Source organism: Callithrix jacchus, chromosome 19 (assembly GCF_049354715.1).
Source record: "Callithrix jacchus isolate 240 chromosome 19, calJac240_pri, whole genome shotgun sequence".
NCBI lineage: Eukaryota > Metazoa > Chordata > Mammalia > Primates > Cebidae > Callithrix > Callithrix jacchus.
Window position 1 is genome coordinate 33,275,712 of NC_133520.1, and position 20,385 is coordinate 33,296,096.

Below are 20,385 nucleotides of genomic sequence, written 5' to 3' on the forward strand. Positions count from 1 at the left end.
TTTGATAGCTGCATAGTATTCCATGGTGTATATGTGCCACATTTTCCCTGTCCAGTCTATCATTGATGGGCATTTGGGTTGATTCCAGGTCTTTGCTATTGTGAACAGTTCTGCAATGAACATTCATGTGCACGTGTCCTTATAGTAGAACGATTTATAATCCTTTGGATATCTACCCAGTAATGGGATTTCTGGGTCAAATGGAATTTCTATTTCTAGGTCCTTGAGGAATCGCCACACTGTCTTCCACAATGGTTGAACTAATTTACACTCCCATCAACAGTGTAAAAGTGTTCCTATTTCTCCACATCCTCTCCTGCATCTGTTATCTCCAGATATTTTAATAATCACCATTCTAACTGGCGTGAGATGGTATCTTAATGTAGTTTTGATTTGCATTTCTCTAATGACCAGTGATGATGAGCATTTTTTCATATGTTTGTTGGTCTCATGTATGTCTTCTTTTGTAAAGTGTCTGTTCATGTCCTTTGCCCACTTTTGAATGAGCTTGTTTGTTTTTTTCTTGTAAATCTGTTTATTGCAAAAATTTTTTCCCATTCTGTTGGTTGCCAGTTCACGCTAATGACTGTTACTTTTGCTGTGCAGAAGCTGTGGAGTTTGATTAGGTCCCATTTGTCTATTTTGGCTTTTGTTGCCAATGCTTTTGGTGTTTTAGTCATGAAGTCCTTGCCTACACCTATGTCCTGAATGGTTTTGCCTAGGTTTTCTTCCAGTGTTTTTATGGTGTTAGGTCTTATTTAAGTCTTTAATCCATCTGGAGTTAATTTTAGTGTAAGGTGTCAGAAAGGGGTCCAGTTTCTGCTTTCTGTACTTGGCTAGCCAGTTTTCCCAACACCATTTATTAAACAGGGAATCCTTTCCCCATTGCTTGTTTTTGTCAGAGTTGTCAAAGATCGGATGGTTGTAGATGTGTGGTGTTGTCTCCCAGGCCTCTGTTCTGTTTTTTTCTCTTTTTTTGAGACAAAGTTTCACTCTTGTTGTCCAGGCTGGAGTGCAATGGCTCCATCTTGGCCCACTGCAACCTCCACCTCCCAGGTTCAAGTGATTCTTCTGCCTCAGCTTCCCAAGTAGCTGGGATTGCAGGCATGTACCACCTTGCCTGGCTAATTTTGTATTTTTAGTAGAGACGGAGTTTCTCCATGTTGGTCAGGCTGGTCTTGAACTCTCGACCTCGGGTGATCCTCCCGCCTCAGCCTCCCAGAGTGCTAGGATTACAGGTGTGAGCCACCATGCCTGGCCTCTACTCTATTTTACTATGAGATCCACTTTTCTGAGATTCTACCCACTGGATAAATGAGATCATGCAGTATTTGTCTTTCTATGCCTGGCTTATTTCACTTAGTATAATGTCTTCCAAGTTTGCACATGTTTTGCAAATGGCAGAATTTCCTTTAAGGCTGAAAAAGATTCTGTTGTGTGTATGCATGTATACACACACACCCATCACATTTTCTTTATCCATTCACCCACTGATAATCTGATTCCATATTGTGGCTATTGCACATAATGCTGTGATGAACATAGGAGTGTAGATACCTCTTTGAGATGCTGATTTCATTTTCTTTAGATATATATCCAGAAGTGGGACTGCTGGATCATATGGTAGTTCTATTTTTAAATTTTTTGAGGAAACTTTATTCTGCTCTCCACAATGGCTGTACCAATTTATATTCTCACTAACAATGTATAAGAGTTCCTTTTTTTCCACATCCTCACCAACAATTATCTTTTTTTTTTCTCTTTGAGACAGAGTCTTGCTCTGTTGCAGGCTGGAATGCAATTGCATGGTCTCAGCTCACTGTAACCTCCGCCTCCCAGGTTCAAGCAATTCTCCTGCCTCAGCCTCTGGCCGGGCTGGTCTCGAACTCCTGACCTCAGGTGATCCACCCACCTTGGCCTCCCAAAGTGCTGGGATTACAGGCATGAGCCACTGCACCCGGCTCATTGTGGTTTTGATTTGCATTTCCCTGATGCCCAGTGATGCTGAGCACCTTTTCGTATACCTGTTGGCTGTTTGTGGGGCATTTGTATGTCTTCTTTAGAAAAATATCTATTCAGGGCCTTTGTCCATTTTTTATTTGGGTTATTTGGGTTTTTGTTTTTCATGGTTTTTCTTTTTTTGCCATTGAGTTACATGAGTTCCTAAATATATTTTGGATATTAATGCCTTGCTGAATACATGGTTTGCAGATATTTTCTCCCATTCTGTAGGCTGCCTTTTCATTTTGTAGATTGTTTTCTTTGCTGTGTGTTATCATCTTCCTCTTAGCTCCCTGAGTTCAAATCTTTGTACTACTGACTCCACCCCATGCCTCACTGTTAGTCTTCAATGTGGAAACCTTCTTCGTAGCATTTCTCAGATTCACTTCCACTTGCCATTTACATTGTCACCATTCATGCTTAAACTACTATAACAGTCTTTCTTCTCTCCTTTTTCTATAATCTGTAGTAGATACAACAGACAGTATCACCTTCCTAAATCGAGGTACTCATACCATTCTCATACTCACATTTTCAGTAAGTCCATACAACTTCCACAATAAAGGCTAGACTGTACTAGCATTTAAGCTACCACCAGAAAGAGTTCTCAAGCACAAATCTAATATTACTCTACTTAAAATACCTCCACAAGCCAGGCACCATGGCTCATGCCTGTGATCCCAGCACTTTGGGAGGCTGAGGCAAGCACCTCACTTGAAGTTAGGAGTTTGAAACTAACATGGTAAAACCCCATCTCTACTAAAAATAATAATTTAAAAAATTGGCTGGGCCATGGTGGTGTGCGCCTGTAATCCCAGCTACTCGGGAGGTTGAGACATAAGAACTGAATCAGCTTGAAAGCCCTGGAAGTGGAGATTGCAGTGAGCTGAGATGCTGCCACTGCACTCCATCCTGGAGACAGAGTGAGACTCCGTCTCAATAAAAAATAAATAAAATAAAATAAAATCCCTTCATGAACTGGGGAAAATATTTGCAATATGTGTGACAAAAGGTTAATGTTCATAATATAAAAAGAGCTTTTTAAAAGTCACAAGAAAAAGACAAAATGAAAACAGACATAGAATACAAATAGGTGACTCATACAATAAAAATGACTAATGCATTTAAAAATATGATCACTTGTAACAAAAACAAATTAAAAAAATTTTTCTAGCATGAACACTGGAGGATCAGAAAAGGTAAATTATTTTAAGAAAATTAAAAAAATATTTCATTTCTTAGATTGGTAAAGGTTGAAAACTGTCTTGTTAAGGATATGGTGAAACTGGCCTCTCAGAGGTGGGAGTTTATATCAAAGTGCATATTCTCTGACTCATTTCTAGGAGTTCCTAAAGAAGTTTCACATACATTTTTTTGTTTGTTTTTTGAGACGGAGTTTCACTGTAGTTACCCAGACTGGAGTGCAATGGCACGATCTCAGCTCACCGCAACCTCCGCCTTCCGGGTTCAAGCAATTCTCCTGCCTCAGCCTCCTGAGTAGCTGGGACTACAGGCGTGCACCACCATGCCCAGCTAATTTTTGTATTTTTAGTAGAGACGGGTTTCACCTTGTTGACCAGGATGGTCTCGATCTCTTAACCTCATGATCCACCCACCTCGGCCTCCCAAAGTGCTGGGATTATATGTGTGAGCCACCGTGCCCAGCCAAATTTTTAAATATATAAATGTTAGTTTGTAATACCCTTTATAATAGAGGTAAAAGGAATACCCCAAATATCCATTAATAGATAACTGGCAAAGGCCAGGCACAGTGGCTCATGCCTATAATCCCAGCACTTTGGGAGGCTGAGGGAGGTGGATCACCTGAGGTCAGGAGTTCGAGACCAGCCTGGCAAACCCAGTGAAATCCTGTCTCTACTAAAAATACAAAAAGTCGGGCATGGTGGCAGGTGCCTGTAATGGGGCCAGCTACTCAGGAGGCTGAGGCAGGAGAATTGCTTCAATCCAGGAGGCGGAGGCTGCAGTGAGCTGGGATTGCATCCCTGGACTCCAGCCTGGGCAACAGAGCAAGGCTCTGTTTCAAAAAAATAAAAATAAAAAAGATAACTGTCAACATAAATTATTAATATGTCCACACAGTCCTATGCAACAATGAAAAGGAATGAGCTAGAACTGGCTTTTCTCATCTTTGGTCGGCACAATAATAACTCCCCCAAAATGTCCTCCTAGTTCCTGGAATCTGTGAATATGTTAGCAGGGAGTAACTTTGCTAATAAGCTGATCTTGAGGTGGGATAATTAACCTTTATTATCCAATTGGGCCCAATGTAATCACAAAGTCCTTAAATGTGGAAGAGGAACTGGGCATGGTGCCTCACGCCTGTAATCCCAGAACTTTGGGAGGCCGATGTGGGTGGATTGCTTCAGGCCAGAAGTTCGAGACCAGCCTTGTCAAATGGCAAAACCATGTGTACTAAAAACACAAAAACATGCCTGTAATCCCAGCTACTCAGGAGACTGAGGCATGAGGATCCCTTGAACCCGGAAGATGGCGGTTGCAGTGAGCTGAGGTTGTGCCACTGTATTTCAGCCTGGATGACAGAGCAAGGCTATTTCCCACAACACCCCCTGCCCTGCAAAAAAAAAAAAAAAAAAAGAAAAGAAAACAAAGTGTAACAAAGTGGAAGATGAAGGAACAGATATGGTGGCTCATGCCTGTAATCCCAGCATTTTGGGAGGCTGAGGCAGGAGGATAGTTTGGGCCCAAGAGACCTGCCTGGGCAACATAGCATCCTCTTCCTTGGCCTCTCAAAGTGCCTGTCTCTACAAAAATTTAGGAAAAAAAAATTAGCCATGTGTGGTGGCATTGGCCTGTGATCCTAGGTACTCAGGATGCTGAGGTGGGAGGATTGCTTGAGCTCGGGAAGTCTAGGCTGCAGTGAGCTGTGGTCATGCCACTGCACTCCATTCCGAGCAACAGAGTAAGATAATCTGTCTCAAAAGCATAATCCAACCAGTGGAAGTGGGAGGCAAAAAAGGTCAGAGTGATGAGATATGAGAAAGGTTTTATCAGCTATTGCTGGCTTTGAAGATGAAGAAAGGGAGCCATGAGCCAAGGACTGTGGGTAGCCTCTAGAAGCCAGAAAAGGCAAGAAAATGATTCTTCCCTAAAATAGCTGCTAGAGAGGAGTGCAGCCCTGCCAACACCAATTTTACCCTAGTGAGGCCCATTTTGGACTTCTGACCTCTAGAGCTGTAAGATAATGAGTGTTGTTTTAAGCCACTTATAAAAGAAGTAATGTTTATGTTTTTCAATAAGAAGAAAAAGATTAAAAATGCCCTTTCAATAGTTTTCTACTGTAGGGTGAAGTCCAGGCCAGATGTGGTGGCTTACATCTGTAATCCCAGCACTTTGGGAGGCTGAGGTTAGAGGATCACTTGAAGCCAGGAGTTCGAGGCTGGAGTGAGCTATTGTGAGTAATGACCACATTACTACACCTGGGTAACAAAGTGAGACCCTCTTAAAAAAAAAAAAAGATGAAGCCTAAACACTTCAGCATGGCATACAGACTCTCATTAATTTGACCCGAACTCCAATCTCATTTTCTCACCTCTACCTTTGCTATGATCTGTATGTTTTGTGCCCTTCCAAAATTCATCTGTGTTTTTTTGAGGCAGGGTCTTGCTCTGTTGCCCTGGCTGGAGTGTAGTGGTGCAATCATAGTGCACTACAGCCTCAAACTCCTAGGTTCAAGCCATCTTCTGCCTTGGCCTCTCAAAGTGCTGGGATTACAGATGTCAGCCACTGCACCTGGCCCCATTTTTGTATTTTTTGTAGAGACAGGGTCTCACTTCGTTGACCAGACCGGTCTCAAACTCCTAGCTTCAAACAATCCTCCCACCTCAGCACTCAGGGTGCTGGGATTATAAGTGTGAGTCATTGACTGGGTGCAGTGGCTCACGCCTATAATCCCAGCACTTTGAGAGGCCAAGATGGGTGGATCATGAGGTCAGTTCAAGACCAGCCTAGCCAAGATGCTGAAACGCCGTCACTACTAAAAATACAAAAATTAGTTGGGCATGCACCAGTAATCCCAACTACTCAGGAGGCAGAGGCAGGATAATTGCTTGAATGTGGGTGGCAGTATGAGACAAGATTGTCCTACTGCACTCCAGCCTGGGTGACAGAGCAAGACTCTGGCTCAAAAAAAAAAAAAAAAAAAAAGGCGGGGCGCTATGGCTCCTTTGGGAGGCCGAGGCGGGTGGATCATGAGGTCAGGAGTTTGAGAGCAGCCTGGCAAGTTGATGAAATCCCCTCTCTACGAAAAATACAAAAATTAGCGGGATACAGTGGCAGGTGCCTGTAATCCCAGATACTTGGGAGGCTGAGGCATGAGAATCACTTGAACCCAGGAGGTAGAGGTTGCAGTGAGCTGAGATTGCACCATTTCTCTCCAGCCTGGGCGACAGAGCAAGATTCTGTCTCAAAACCAACCAACCAAACAAATAAACAAATGAAGTGTGAGTCATTATGCCCAGCCTAAAAATTCGTATGTTAAAATTGATTTCCCAATATGTTGGTACTAGGAGTAAGGGCCTTTGGGAGGTGACTAGGTCATGAAGGTGGAAGGCTCCTGACTGGGATTACTGCCCTTATGAAAGAGGCCATGGGGAGCTTGTTTGCCCCTTCTGCCATGTGAGGAAGCAGCAAAAAGGTGCCACCTATAAAGAGGGGCGCCCTCACCAGACACCAAATCTGCTGGCACCTTATCTTGGACTTCCAGCCTCCAGAATTGTGAGCAATGCATTTCAGTTGTTTATAGGTTACCCAAATCTAAGGGATTTTGTTATAGCAGCCTAAACAAAGAGAATGCTGCCGTCCCCTTGCCAGCTCCAGCTATAATGAATATCCACTATTTTCCTCATTTCCTGTAGTCTTCCAGTTGGCAAGCTCTCATCCAGCTTGAGCATCCTCTCTTTCACAAGGCTTTCCCTGGCCTCATCCTTGTCCTCCATCACCAGAAGAAGACTTGGTGCTCTCTGTACTGAGACTCGATTCTTTTCACATGTCCATCTGCTTTCTGGACTGGCCTTCCTAGACAGGAACCTTCTCTTCCCTAGCCCTGCATCTTATATACCTAATGAAGTACCTGGCACATGGTAGGTATACCACTATTGCTTAAATTAATGACCTAAACAATCTACCAGTCATCTAAGTTTATTTCCCACTGGTTTAAACATACACCCTGGGTTCTACTGGCTACTTCCCAAACCTGCATAAGAATTCTAAGCTTCTTTCATCCAACCTGAAATCTTGTCTCAGCTCTTAATTTTTATCCATCTCAAATGCTACTTTGAAAACTCTTTCTTGACCTCATTCTTCTTTGGACTCAATGGCATAGGTTTTTTTTTTTTGTGACGGAGTTTCGCTCTTGTTACCCAGACTGGAGTGCAACGGCACAATCTCGGCTCACTGCAACCTCTGCCTTCTGGGTTCAAGCAATTCTCCTGCCTCAGCCTCCTGAGTAGCTGGGACTACAGGCGCGCACCACCATGCCCAGTTAAGGCATAGGTTTTCATATCACCTACTACTCCTCCTGTGACCATGGACACATAAATGGCATGTAATAAAGAATATTTTGTTTAGGCTAGGTGCCGTGGCTCATGTCTGTAATCCCAACATTTTGGGACACCGAGATGAGAGGATGGTTTGAGACTAGGAGTTTGAGACCATGGGCAAAGTAGCAAGCCCCTGTCTCTGGGGGGGATTTTGTGTAAATATGAATACAATTACGTGAAAAAATATTTGCATAAAAGTTGATTGAAGGCAAATTTACTGAAATGTAAATAGAGGTTTTGTTTGGGTTGCTGGGCCCCGGGTGGTTTGGATTTTTTTTTTCATTTTCCTTTGTGAGTAGGTTTTTCATCTTTCATTATGAAAGTATTGGAAAGGCCAGGTACGGTGGCTCACTCCTGTAGCCCCAGCACTTTGGGAGGCAGAGGCGGGCAGATCACCTGAGGTCAGGAGTTCGAGACCAGCCTGGCCAACATGGTGAAACCCCGTATCTACTAAAAATACACAAAAAAAGTTAGCCAGGCGTGGTGGCAGGGACCTATAATCCCAGCTACTTGGGAGACTGAGGCAGGAGAATCTGTTGAACCTGAGAGGCGGAGGTTGCAGTGAGCCGAGAACACGCCATTGCATTCCAGTCTAGGCGACAGAGCAAGGCTCTGTCTCGAAAAAAAAAAAAGTATTAGAAAATTTGTATACCCATTTAATACATTACTGTTCTCACCATATTGAGAACTTGCTAAAGAGAAAAACTTCAAGGAGGCAGTGTAGTATAATAAAGGGCTGTTAAAAAAAAATCACAGTTTTGCCACTTGCTGGCTGTTTAATCTTTGAGCAAAGTCTAAATTTTTTGTTCCTCGTTTCCTCACATATTTATCTCATTGGGTCATTGTGAAAATAAAAACAATCCATGTGAATACTTGGGCAGTACCCAGTTTATAGCAAACAGTCACAGTAGTAACATTAGCTACTGGCTGCGAAGTTGAAACTGGAATGGCTGTCGAAATCTCTGCACTTGCAAACAGAAAGCGATATTCAAAATTAAATGACAGTCACGGAGGTGACATGTCTTAGTAAGTGGAACTTGTCAATGAAACAGCTTGGGAGATGTCTGCACTGCATGCTATTCTAACTGCACCTAATTTGGCCCCAAATTTAATTACATGCATGTCTCTCTTTCACACATGAACATGTTCTCAAAAGCTATCTAACACAAACCAAGAGTTTCAAACCCCAAAGGGCTCAGTTCTGTTTCTCTAAATGTCTGGGCTTATTTTCTAAAATAGGTTTTTCAGGCCAAATGTTTCCCAGAAACCTAAATGACAGAATGGAGACAGAGAATGAGGAGACTTGCAGTTATGCCTTGGCTTTGTTACAAATCCAACCGGCTGGCTTTCAGTCAGTCAAATTTCAAGACATTTGTTCCCTGAAACACAGAATGGGAAGAATTGCTTGCTTTCTTATTTCAAAGATAGTGTAAGAGGCATATATAACTCACAGATCTGACGGAAGAATTCTATACGAAATAAATCATAAAATATCTCTTTCCTCTTCCTATCTGCTTTCTTTATTCCCATGAACATGTAATTAGTTCTTAATCGGATGAACTTTAACTTGATTGTGAGTTAAATTAGAATGTACAAAACAGTACCCATCATCATGCGATGGTTAATTTTATGTATCAACTTGACTGGACCACAGGGTGCCCAAATACTTGGTCAGACATTATTTTGGGTGTTTCTGTAAGGGTGTTTTGGATGAGATTAACATTTATATTGGCAGACTGAGTAAAGCAGATTGCTCTCCCTAGGTGGGCTTCATCCAATCAGTTGAAGGCCTGAGTAGAACAAAATACTGCCTTCCTCCAAGTAAAAGAGAATTCTCCTGACTGATGGGCTTTGAACTGGAACATTGGCTCTTCCAGCCTGCTGGACATCAGCTCTGCAGGTTTTTTTTTTTTTTTTTGAGACAGTGTCTCGCTCTGTCACCCAGGCTGGAGTGCAGTGGTGCAATTTTGGCTTGCTGCAACCTCTGCCTCCTGGATTCAAGCAATTCTCCTGCCTCAGCCTCCCAAGTAGCTGGGACTATAGGCACCCAACACCATGCCTGGCTAATTGTTGTATTTTTTAGTAGAGATGGGGTTTCATCATGTTGGCTAGGCTCATCTTGAACTTCTGACCTCAAAGGATCCACTCGCCTCAGCCTCCCAAAGTGTTGGGACTATAGGCATGAGCCGCTGCACCCAGCCAAGCTCTGCAGATTTTGGATTTGTCAGCCTCCATAATTGTGTGAGCCAATTCCTTATAGTAAACACATATATACTTATATATCTATATTTCCCTATATATTTATTTCTATATAACTTATATTTATAATATTTATCCCTCTTATTGGTTCTGTTTCCCTGGAGGACTCTAATATAAAACAATATCATTATACCAAAACTGCAGCTGAAACTTGAGAGAATTCAGGTCATCCTGGAAAACTAAATGCAGGCAGGGTTTTTCTAACAACAAAGGTCATATATTCTGTCTATATTCTGAAGTCTTTGGTATTTACGGCAGAATCAAAAAATATATGTAGAAACATGGTGAAACCCTGTCTCTACAAAAAATACAAAAATTAGCTGGGCATGGTGGCATGAGCCTGTAGTTCCAGGTACTCATGAGGCTGAGGTGAGAAGGTTGGAGGATTGCTTGAGTCCAGGAGGTTGAGGCTGTAGTGAGCTGAGATAGCACCACTACACTCCAGCCAGGGCAACAGAGTAAGACCCTGTCTTTAAAAAAAAAAGGCATAATGCAACACTGGGTGTGGTGTGTGGGGGCTTGTGCCTCCTATAATCCCAGCACTGTGGGAGGCAGAGGTGGGCAGGTCGCTTGAGCTCAGAAAGTCAAGACCAGCCTGGGCAACATGGTGAACCTGTCTTTATGAAAATACAAAAATTAGCCAGGTGTGGTGGCATGTGCCTATAGTCCCAGCTACTTGAGGCTGAGGTGGGAGGATGGCTTGCATCCAGGAGGTCAGGGCTGCAGTGAGCTGAGATTGCACCACTGCACTCTAGCTTCAGTGACAGAGTGAGACCCTGTCTCAAGAAAAACCCCAGAAAACACAACTCTCTCTCTCTCTCTCTCTCTCTCTCTCTATATATATATATATATATATATATATATATATGTAGAGTTTTTTCCAGAACACCTCATTTTCTAGTGACTTCCTACCTATTCTAGCCTGCAGTTTTGGGGGTTATTTGGCTGTAACAGATGAGTCACTTACATGGCTGAGGAAATCTTCCTACACACAGTGAACCAAGAAGGGTAGAGGGGAAAAAATGCATTGAGTTTTGTTTCCTTGGGCAATCTGGTTACTGGATTTTACAGAATTCCATGGAAATTTTTGCATCCTCTAAACATGAGCTGTAACCATTGTCTAGAACAGCATCAGGCAAGAAAGGCCACACTTTAGATAGAGATCATATAAAGACAGACCACCTCAGAAAAAGTTAAATCTGGAGAGGATAGGAAACAGTGAGGGACCCCAGCTGGAGAAAGTGAATTAGGGAAATATCTTGGGGTAATTCTGGCTCAATAGTAGTGATAAAACAGCAAACCATTCTTTTTTTTTTTTTTTTTTGAGATGGAGTCTCACTCTGTCGCCAGGCTGGTGTGTAGTGGCCCAACCTCGGCTCACTGCAACCTCCGCCCCCTGGGTTCAAGCGAGTCTCCTGCCTCAGCCTCCCGAGTAGCTGGGACTGCAGGCATGCTCCACCATGCCCAGCTGATTTTTGTATTTTTAGTAGAGATGGGGTTTCACCATGTTGGCCAGGGTGATCTTGATCTCTTGACCTCATTGACCCACCGCCTTGGCCTCCCAAAGTGCTCCAGTTATAGGCATGAGCCACCACGCCAGGCCTAGCAAACCATTCTTTATTGCTAAAGGGCATTCCCTGACCTACAATCTCCTCTGCCTCACTCGTTTGGTCACTCAGTTATAGTCTGTTCAAAGAAGAAAGCCAAGGCAGACACTACCCCACAGCTGTGTTCTCAGCCCTTGGTTTCTGAGAACACTCTTGGGGAACTATGTTTTCTTTTTGGCCAAAGACCAGCTGAGTGGTTGGAGAGGGATCTTGTTGCAAATATAGGACCGTCTGTAGGGAGGGGCTGCAATATCTATGTTCTAAACAATTTTGGACGATACTCTTTTGAATGCTCCAAAGACGTAGCATCCGAATGATGAGACCTAATTATTTTTAGTAGCATCACATTTCCATTTATGTAAATATTTTATTTTTCCTGATCATAATTTCTTTTCTTTATGGATGGGGACACGAAGAGAAATTAGTTATATTTCAGTTCCTCCTTTAATTAGTTTCAGGCATGTAACGTTCACCAGTTGGGAGAGAATATCCAGAAGGGCTGGCTGGCTGGCCAGCCTCTAGCAATGCTTGAAAAAGGAGGTAAATCCTGAGTCAGCAAATGGGAAAAGAAAGCACATTCAGTTTTTCAAAAGGTCACATTTTCAAGCAGTGTCTGGCATGTTACATCAAGTACTGAATTGGTACTAGGCAGATGGATCTAAGCAATTGGTATTAGTAAATTAACAGGTAAACAGAATAATATTTACCTTCATTTTATTTTTATTTTTTATAGAGATGGGGTTTGACCATGTTAGCCAGGATCATCTCAATCTCCTGACCTCGTGATCCATCCACCTCGGCCTCCCAGAGTGCTGGGATTACAGGCATGAGCCTCCGAGCCGGGCCTACCTTCATTTCGGCTTGCCTGTAATCCCAGCACTCTGGGAGGCCGAGGCGGGCGGATCACGAGGTCAGGAGATCGAGACGATCCTGGCTAACATGGCGAAACCCTGTCTCTATAAAAAAAATTATAAAAAAAAAAAGATGGAAACAATAGACACTGGGGACTCCTAAAAGTGAGGGAGGGAGTAAGTGTTGACAAACTGCCTACTGGGTACTATGTTCACTATTTGGGAGACAGGCTAAGCAGAAACCCAAACTTCAGCATCACACAATATATCCACGTAACAAACTTCCATATGAACCCCTTGAATAAAAAATTTAAAAAATAAAAAAGAAAGGAATTTAAAAAATAAAGTCTCCATTTCCACAATCCTCTTGAGCTATCCATATAAAACAGCACTTTGACAAACTCACATTTAAGGCCAATCACTACCATGAATACGAGACTTAGTTCTCATTTATTTGTGATTTTGCAGGTGTTCAAACCAATGAATGAAAATCAATTATCTCTTCATATCAATGAAATTTGCTACTCCACTGTTATCTTCAGAATCATCGTAATCAAAACCCTATCTGAAAATGGTAATACAAAAGAGAACTACTAATACAAGGTTTCAGAAGACTTTGCAAGTTAAAATAACTGGCATTAAAAAACCACACAACAAACCACCGAAGATTTGACCCCCCTTTCTCTGATATGTGGCCTCTGATCTCTTCCTTAGGACAGTAGTTTTCAAAGTCTCATGTGTAGCAGAATCAGCAAAGAGCTAACAGAGTATATAGAAACCCAGGATTTGTCCTTAAATGTAAATACAAAAGGTCTGGGTCTTTGTATCTTTACCAAGTTCTCCAGCAATGGTTCCCAAACCAGGCTGTTCACAATCACCTGGGAAGCTCTGAAAACAACAACAAATTCCTAGGTTTCATCCCCAGAAATTTTGATTCAGTAGATTTGAGGTTGGGACCCAAAAATCGTAAAACATTTTTTAAAATGTTAACAAACTTCCCAGGTATTTCTGACCAGCCAGATTTGGGAACCCTGACTTAGGACACTTATTTAAAGTCTATCAAAGAACTTTAGGCCTCTGAGTTTACTAAGAATATCGATACCTTTGGGCAGGTTATAAATCACCATCCTTGAGAGAATTTAACAAATTAAACTGTCTCGTAGTGATCTGATACTACAAAACCCTGCTCAATTTAGTACTTAAATTACCTAATGATTTTCTGTCTCTCCACTCTCCTCCCCAAGGCCAGGGCCTCCATGTAATATTTGTTTCCTATGACTAGGTGCCTAAGTGCTCGCAAAGTTGCCCCAGTGGAGGTTGTTAACTTCTTCCTTTTCTTCCATTCAGATTCCCAAAGCTGTGAGGAGCAGACCTATTTCAAAGTGTCACAGCCAACTGATGTCACTTGCAGTATTATGCATTAAGACATCAACCCAGAAACCTGGAAACGAGAGACACTAGACAACCCTATCATGAGAACTAAGCTCTTTGTGGAAGAAAATGCTCACATTGCATGAGATAGGTAGTTTAAAATTTGACTATTCTTTTTTTTTTTTTTGAGACAGAGTCTCACTCTGTTGTCCAGGCTGGAATGCAGTGGCACAATCTCGGCTCATTGCAACCTCTGCCTCCCAGTCAAGCGATTTTCCCACTTTAGCCTCCAGAGTAGCTGGGACTACAGATGCATGCCATCAAGGCCAGCTAATTTTTGTACTTTTAGTAGAGACGAGGTTTTGCCATGCTGGTCAGGCTGGTCTTGAACTCCTGGCCTCAAGTGATCCACTCACCTTGGCCTCCCCAAATGCTGGGATTACAGGTATGAGTTACCATGCCCAGCCAAAAAACTTGACCATTCTTGATGCCAAGACAAGAGAAACTTAATTATGACTTTAGAAGCTTCAAAAAAACAGGAACTTCTGGGTGGCTTCTAGTAGCCAAAAATCCATAGATATCCACACCCACTCCTTCCTCATTCCAGAATCAGATGTTTCCATTCCAAGACAGAAAGAATCTGAGAGCAATGGCCTACAAGAAATTTGGGAAATGACATTTGATCTCATTTTCCTCTCAATTGGAAGTCATGATATCAATGCATACCAAATAGAAAAATAAGCTCAAAAGCAGGTAAGAATTATAATCTCTAAAACGCAGGTGCTGATTTCTTAACCTCCTCACAAAATTCCAGATCACAGATGGAGGAATGATGAGATGATCTTACACAGAAGGCACTAACTGGCACTAACATGAGCCAGCAGCATGTCAAAGGCAAATCCAGGAGATGCAGAAATGCACATGGGTCCCGGGTGTCTTTTCCAAGTGACAATGGGCCTCCTTCCTGGACAGCAGTCAGGAGACAATTCAAATGTACTTAAAAAATTGCCAGGTTGGCAACGAAAGGGAAGAGATTGAGAAGGACTCCCAGAACTGGGATGGAAAATAAGCCAAACACTTCTAGCAGCAGGACCAGCTGGAGGACTTGGTTTGTAGATTGATGTAGTCCCCTTTGGTAGACAAAGACAGGATATCTTCTCTGGAATTTCTCATCATCTTTTCAATGAGGACGCTAAAAAACAAAAACAAGCCTGAGAAGTTTATTTTAGAGGAAAAGCAGAAATAGCAGATGTAGTCTGACTTGTCATCTGTGTTTGGTAAAGACAGAAGGTTTACATGCCCCTTTGTCCCCAGTTATCTAAGGAGAGAAGACAGCATCCCTGACCTTTAGGGGCTGGCATTTCAGTGGCTCTGTCATTACTGGCTCAGAAACAAGAAAAGAGGGTCCACAGGGCCACAGTGGAAGATGGATACATCTTCATGCCTATTCTCAGAACGGCATGAGCTACTTACCTCATAGCCTCATTAATATTTTTGTTCTCCTTGACTGATGTTTCTGTCCAACCTGTGAAACCGTTCTCTTTACTGAACCGGTCAATCTGGTCGCGACTCACTGCCCAAGGGGACAGATCACACTGGCAAAGAGAAAAAATAAAAGGCAACATCATAAACTTTCTGGGATTAAGAATATGGCTCAGATACTGTGGATATAAAACATTTTCCCACCAATGGATAAGAACACCAGCATAGGAAATCTACAGTCAATGTTTTTCCCAAAGAAAATCTCACCCTCAACATCCTTTGAAAGGAGGTAGAGATTATTCTGCCAACTTAAGAAGGGGAAATGGATGCCTAGAATCCGAGAGCATTTTACTTATTTTCTAACCACAGATAGAGGCTAGGGGCCATTTTCTGAGATTGGTCACATACCTTGTTGGCCAAGAGCAGGCAGGGCACGGGCTCTCCATTGGGCAGTGTGAGCTTACTGTCTAGGTCCTGTTTCCACCTCTGGCTGTTGCTGAAGGTAGTGGCATTGGTAACATCAAACATAATAACACAGGCAGAGGCATCCCGATAATATAGTCGTGTCATGGAGGTGAAACGCTCCTGCCCTGGGGAAAAAGGGGAGAGTTCTCAAGAAGGTGACCTGAGAGCCAGCCTCTGTATCCTAACACCTCGCCCTCTCCCCATTCCTTGTGGAAGAGGGCAGTAAGCATATGTGGCAGAGGGAGCCACTCACTTTCCCCCTCTGACTCTTGGTTTTCTATCTATCCCATAAAAGGATAATGAAGCCTGATTATTTCCAAGGCAGATTCGGCACCCAGATTGCTCCAGTCCAAATCTCTGCTCTGCTGCATACTATGTGACTTTAGGCAAATCAAGCTCTCAGTGCTTCAGATTTCTTAACTGTAAAGCAAAGATAAAAGCAGTAGCCTTTTTTATTTTCAAACAGTTTCATTCTTATTTCCCAGGCTGGAGTGCAATAGTGCAATCTTGGCTCACTGCAATCTCTGCCTCCCAGGTTCAAGAGATTCTCCAAAAGCAGCTTTTATGATAGGGTTGGTGTGAGGATTAATGAGTCATTGAATTTAAAATGCTTAGAAGAATGCGTGGCACATAATAAGGATCCACTATTTTTTTTGTATCTATTTTCTGGGGATCTTGTTTTTCACCAAGGTCAGCCTTAAATCTAGAAAAAGCAGCCTCCCCTACTCTGGGAGTGACCACCTATGGTCTGGACAATCCACCACTTTGCCAGCCCCTCCACCCACATACAGACTGCTCCAGATTTATTTAGGGCAAAACATCTACAAAAGCTCTGCATCTATTCAGCTCATGTGTCCTCAGGGCAGCTCAATCATTCTGGCTTCAGAAAAACAATTTCTGGCTTTGCTGCCTCATTTTTTTTTCCCCCTCAGAGCTTGCTGGTTAAATAAAAATTTCTTTGCTTGTTCCTATCCAGTCCTCCCACTTTACCTGCAATATCCCACAGCTGAAGCCGTACTATCTCGGAGTCAGACCACTGGAGAACCTTCAGAGCAAAATCCACTGAAAATATATGCACATTATACTTAATAAAATTTCACTGTAAAAAATGAATAGGGATAAACTCAAATCAAAAAGGCAGTGACAACCCAAGGGACACACAACCAATTCCATTTATCTTTAAGCCCTCAACTCACTGAGATGAATCCACATGCATGTATTAAGTGTGAGATGGATGGTTCATACTCACTCTCCAAAGTAGTTTCCAGTTTTACTCTCTTGTTAAGCTCATTTATTTGCTAAGACTTGTCTCCAAGACTGGAGGCAGGAGTAACTATAGATGGGGGTGGGAGTAACTATGAAAACAACACTCATTCTCAGGTTAAACAGTTTCTGGGAGATTTAGGGGGTTTTCTCAGGAAAGCGATGATGCGGGAGAAGGGGGAAATGAGATAAGTGTGGTTGCTTTTGTATCATCCACATTCAATTTCACTGTTGGTTTCTAATCAAATTGTATTATGAGAAGAACACACCCTGGGGAACTCTACATCCACACTTTTGCAGGTATTATCTTGGGCAAGAATGGAATAAATGGAAAAGGTCCCAGAGGAGTCCCAGGATGAAGACACTGCATGGATGTTGCTGAATCTACCACCAAGTCTGCAAATGCTGACACTCCTTGAGTTAAGGCTGGGTGAGTATTCTGCGGGGAAAGCTTTTGGATAAGGAGAGAAACAGTAATTACTGAGGTTTGGAAACATTATCTTTCACATCTGTGACAGGAATCAAAGCTAAGGGAAATTTAGAATAAACACTGAAAAAAAATTAGCCAGAGTTAATTATGTTCTTTGCTAAAGGAAAACTATAGCAATTATTAAAAATTAACTATTAATAGGAGGACACTTTTAACTCAAATCTGTGAAATCGGGACCTTATGTTATTTAGGAGTGGGAGGGCTGAGTGGTCAAGATAGAGCGTCTGAAACGTTAAATCTTTAATTTTGCCGGACGTAAATTTCTTTATTCTTTTGCTTTTGAGACAGTGTCTTGCTCTGTTGCCCAGGCTACAGTGCAGTGAGTGGTGTGAACAGGGCTCAATGAAGTCTTGACCTCCTGAGTTGAAGCAATCCTCTCGCCTCAGTTTCTCGAGTAGCTGGGACTACAGTTACTTTTTTCTTTAATTTTTGTAGAGGTGGGGTCTTGCCATGTTTCCCATGGCTGGTCTCAAGTAATCCACCTGCCTCAGCCTCCTAAAGTGCTGGGATTGCAAGTATGAACCACCTCACTGGGCCCTACTGTTTTTTTGTTTTGTTGTTTTGACACAGAGTCTTTGCTCTGTCATCCAGACTGGAGTCCAGTAGTGCGATCTTGGTTCACTGCAACCTCCGCCTCCCGGGTTCAAGAGATTCTCTTGCCTCAGCCTCCAAGTAGCTGGGATTACAGGCGTGTGCCACCATGCCCGACTAATTTTTTTGTACTTTTAGTAGAGATAGGGTTTCACCATGTTGGTCAGTCTGGTCTGGAACTCCTAGCCTCAAATGATCTGCCCACCTTGGCCTCCAAAAGTACTGAGATTACAGGAGTGAACCACTGTGCCCAGCCCTGCTGGGGGTTCTTAAGGAGAATGTTTCAGTTGCAATGTAAATGCTTGTTAATTTCTTTTTAAACTTCCATATGAACACGAGCACACATTTTCAATTTTTCCATTAGTACAAGTTTCCTCCCCTTAAGTTATTTTAACAGAGATAATTTTTTTTTTTGAGACAGAGTTTTGCTCTCAGGCTGGAGTTTTGCAGCCAGGCTGGAGTGCAATGGCGCGATCTCGGCTCACCACAACCTCTGCCTCCTGGGTTCAGGCAATTCTCCTGCCTCAGCCTCCTGAGTAGCTGGGATTACAGGCACGCCCCACCATGCCCAGCTAATTTTTTTGTATGTTTAGTAGAGCCGGGTTTCACCATGTTGACCAGGATGGTCTCGATCTCTTGACCTCGTGATCCACCCGCCTTGGCCTCCCAAAGTGCTGGGATTACAGGCTTGAGCCACCACGCCAGGCCTAAATAAAATTTTAAGTTACTCTTCCCCCATCACCAGCTCTTTCTAGCTAAATACCTTCTAATTAACAATAAGGCAATTCTACCTCTGAAAAAACAGTTGAGTCCAAAGGCTACGCCCGAGAAAGAAATGACGGTGTTCCCTTCCTCCCTACCTTCTCCAGTTTGAGGGGAAAAGTGGTGGGAAGATAGATCAGAGAAGTGGTATATTTCACATTCTTCGAAGACTTCCTTGGTTACCTTTATTTAAGCAATCAACGGACAAAAACAGCTCATCAGCCCTCACGGGCATCTGACTGCGTAGCCAAGGAGCCTGTTTGGGGATTTTGTGTCTTCCATCCCACCCACAGCCCCATAACTGAGCTAAAGTTCTTCCGACCACTTCTGCTTCCTGCGTTCTCCCCCAGAAGCCAGGTTAAACACCTTGCGGTTCCTTCCTCAACAGAGAGGGGCAGGACAACAGCCCCAGACTGCAGCTAACCAGGAGGCCCTACAGAGGAGAGGATCTCAGCTGCTTCTGCTGACTGGAGAGATTTGCCCCTGACAGCTGAAAGGCTGAGGCAGGAGACTTGCGTTCACAGTGAGCTCGCAATAAACAGCAATTGCTCATCCTCAGCCTCCCTTCCCTATTCTCATCGTCACTCCTTAGCTCTTACCTTTCTCCAGGCAGTAGGTTCAGGTTAGGAAAATCGAACTGGGGAAACCCAAGAGAGGCGTGTAAACCAAATACCCAACAATTACTCCATCCAGATTCCCAGACACTACTTCCTGGCCCGAAGGACCCAACAACCGACTGCAAATCCCCATCCCACTTGGGTCCCCAGCTCGAGTCCGCGGTCGGGGCCTCTTCCGACTCCTCCCCCCAGAGACGTCTCACCTCCCACCGTGGACTTGTAGTGTTTGCTGAAGCTGTCCTGGGAATATCGCTGCACCAGCGACGTCTTGCCCACTGCGGCGTCCCCCACCACCAGCACTTTGAACAGGTGGTCGCGGCTGCCCATGGCTAGCGGAGTGTGCGTTTTAGAGAGGCGGAAAGTGGGAAGTAGCTTGTTTTAACCCCTTTGGCTCCGGACCCTCTTCAAACTGAAGTGAGGCATTCCCACCCACCGCCTGTGAGGGCTGCTCTGACGAGAAAGCAAAAAAGGAAACTTTGCACTCAACCTATGTGCGCTTCCTCCCCGGGCAGCCACAACCTGGGTGGGGCGCAGGGCGCGAGCTCCGTGCCCCGGCTGTTCGCACCTTCCCCCCTACCCCCCTACCCGACTGCCGAGAAACGGGACCAGGCGCTGCGGAACCTCACCCACCGGGACTTCCCCGGAGCGGCTCCAAGCCAGCAACTGAATCCCAGTCAGCTCATTACACCACTGGGGCCAGATGATGAGGACCCTCCCCTTGCTGCACAAATCAAATTGTGAGGAAAAAGCAGCCGGCACCTTGATTCCCTTGACCCCCCTCCCGCGCCTCTCTCGCCTTCCTCCGCAAGCGTCACGTGCAGGGTTGCCTGGAGCACTACATTTCCCAACTATCCTCGCGGTAGAGAGAACTAGCCGAGTGCAGAGGCTTACCCGCGAAGCCTCCTAGGAAATGTAGTGTATTCATTTTTTTTGTTTTAAACCAACCTACACAATGTTTCAGGGCTTCAAACTCCTTCAACAGTTCGGAATCTTATTTTGAAACGGTTCTGGGTCAGTAAAGATCCCTTAAGAGATTTGTGCAACGTG

The 20,385-nt window shown here is 43.6% G+C and overlaps 1 protein-coding gene across 13 annotated transcripts; it reads right to left on the bottom strand.

The window, feature by feature from the left end:
* Positions 1–12,728: 12,728 nt before the first annotated feature.
* On the bottom strand, positions 12,729–20,163 carry RAB29 (RAB29, member RAS oncogene family). Of its 13 annotated transcripts, none has more exons than XM_035280660.3 (6): positions 20,098–20,163; positions 19,542–19,667; positions 16,606–16,677; positions 15,559–15,740; positions 15,142–15,263; positions 12,729–14,860 (listed from the first exon to the last, which is right to left on the bottom strand). In XM_035280660.3, exons 2-6 carry the CDS (start codon positions 19,663–19,665, stop codon positions 14,749–14,751), a joined length of 612 nt encoding a protein of 203 aa, XP_035136551.2. In that variant the 5' UTR covers positions 19,666–19,667; positions 20,098–20,163; the 3' UTR covers positions 12,729–14,748. The 13 variants fall into 13 exon arrangements, with proteins under 13 accessions (XP_035136551.2, XP_078213134.1, XP_002760764.3 ...); XM_078357008.1 differs by having other exon boundaries at positions 15,559–15,735; positions 19,969–20,163; XM_002760718.7 differs by having other exon boundaries at positions 19,969–20,163.
* Between the last annotated feature and the right edge of the window lie 222 nt (positions 20,164–20,385).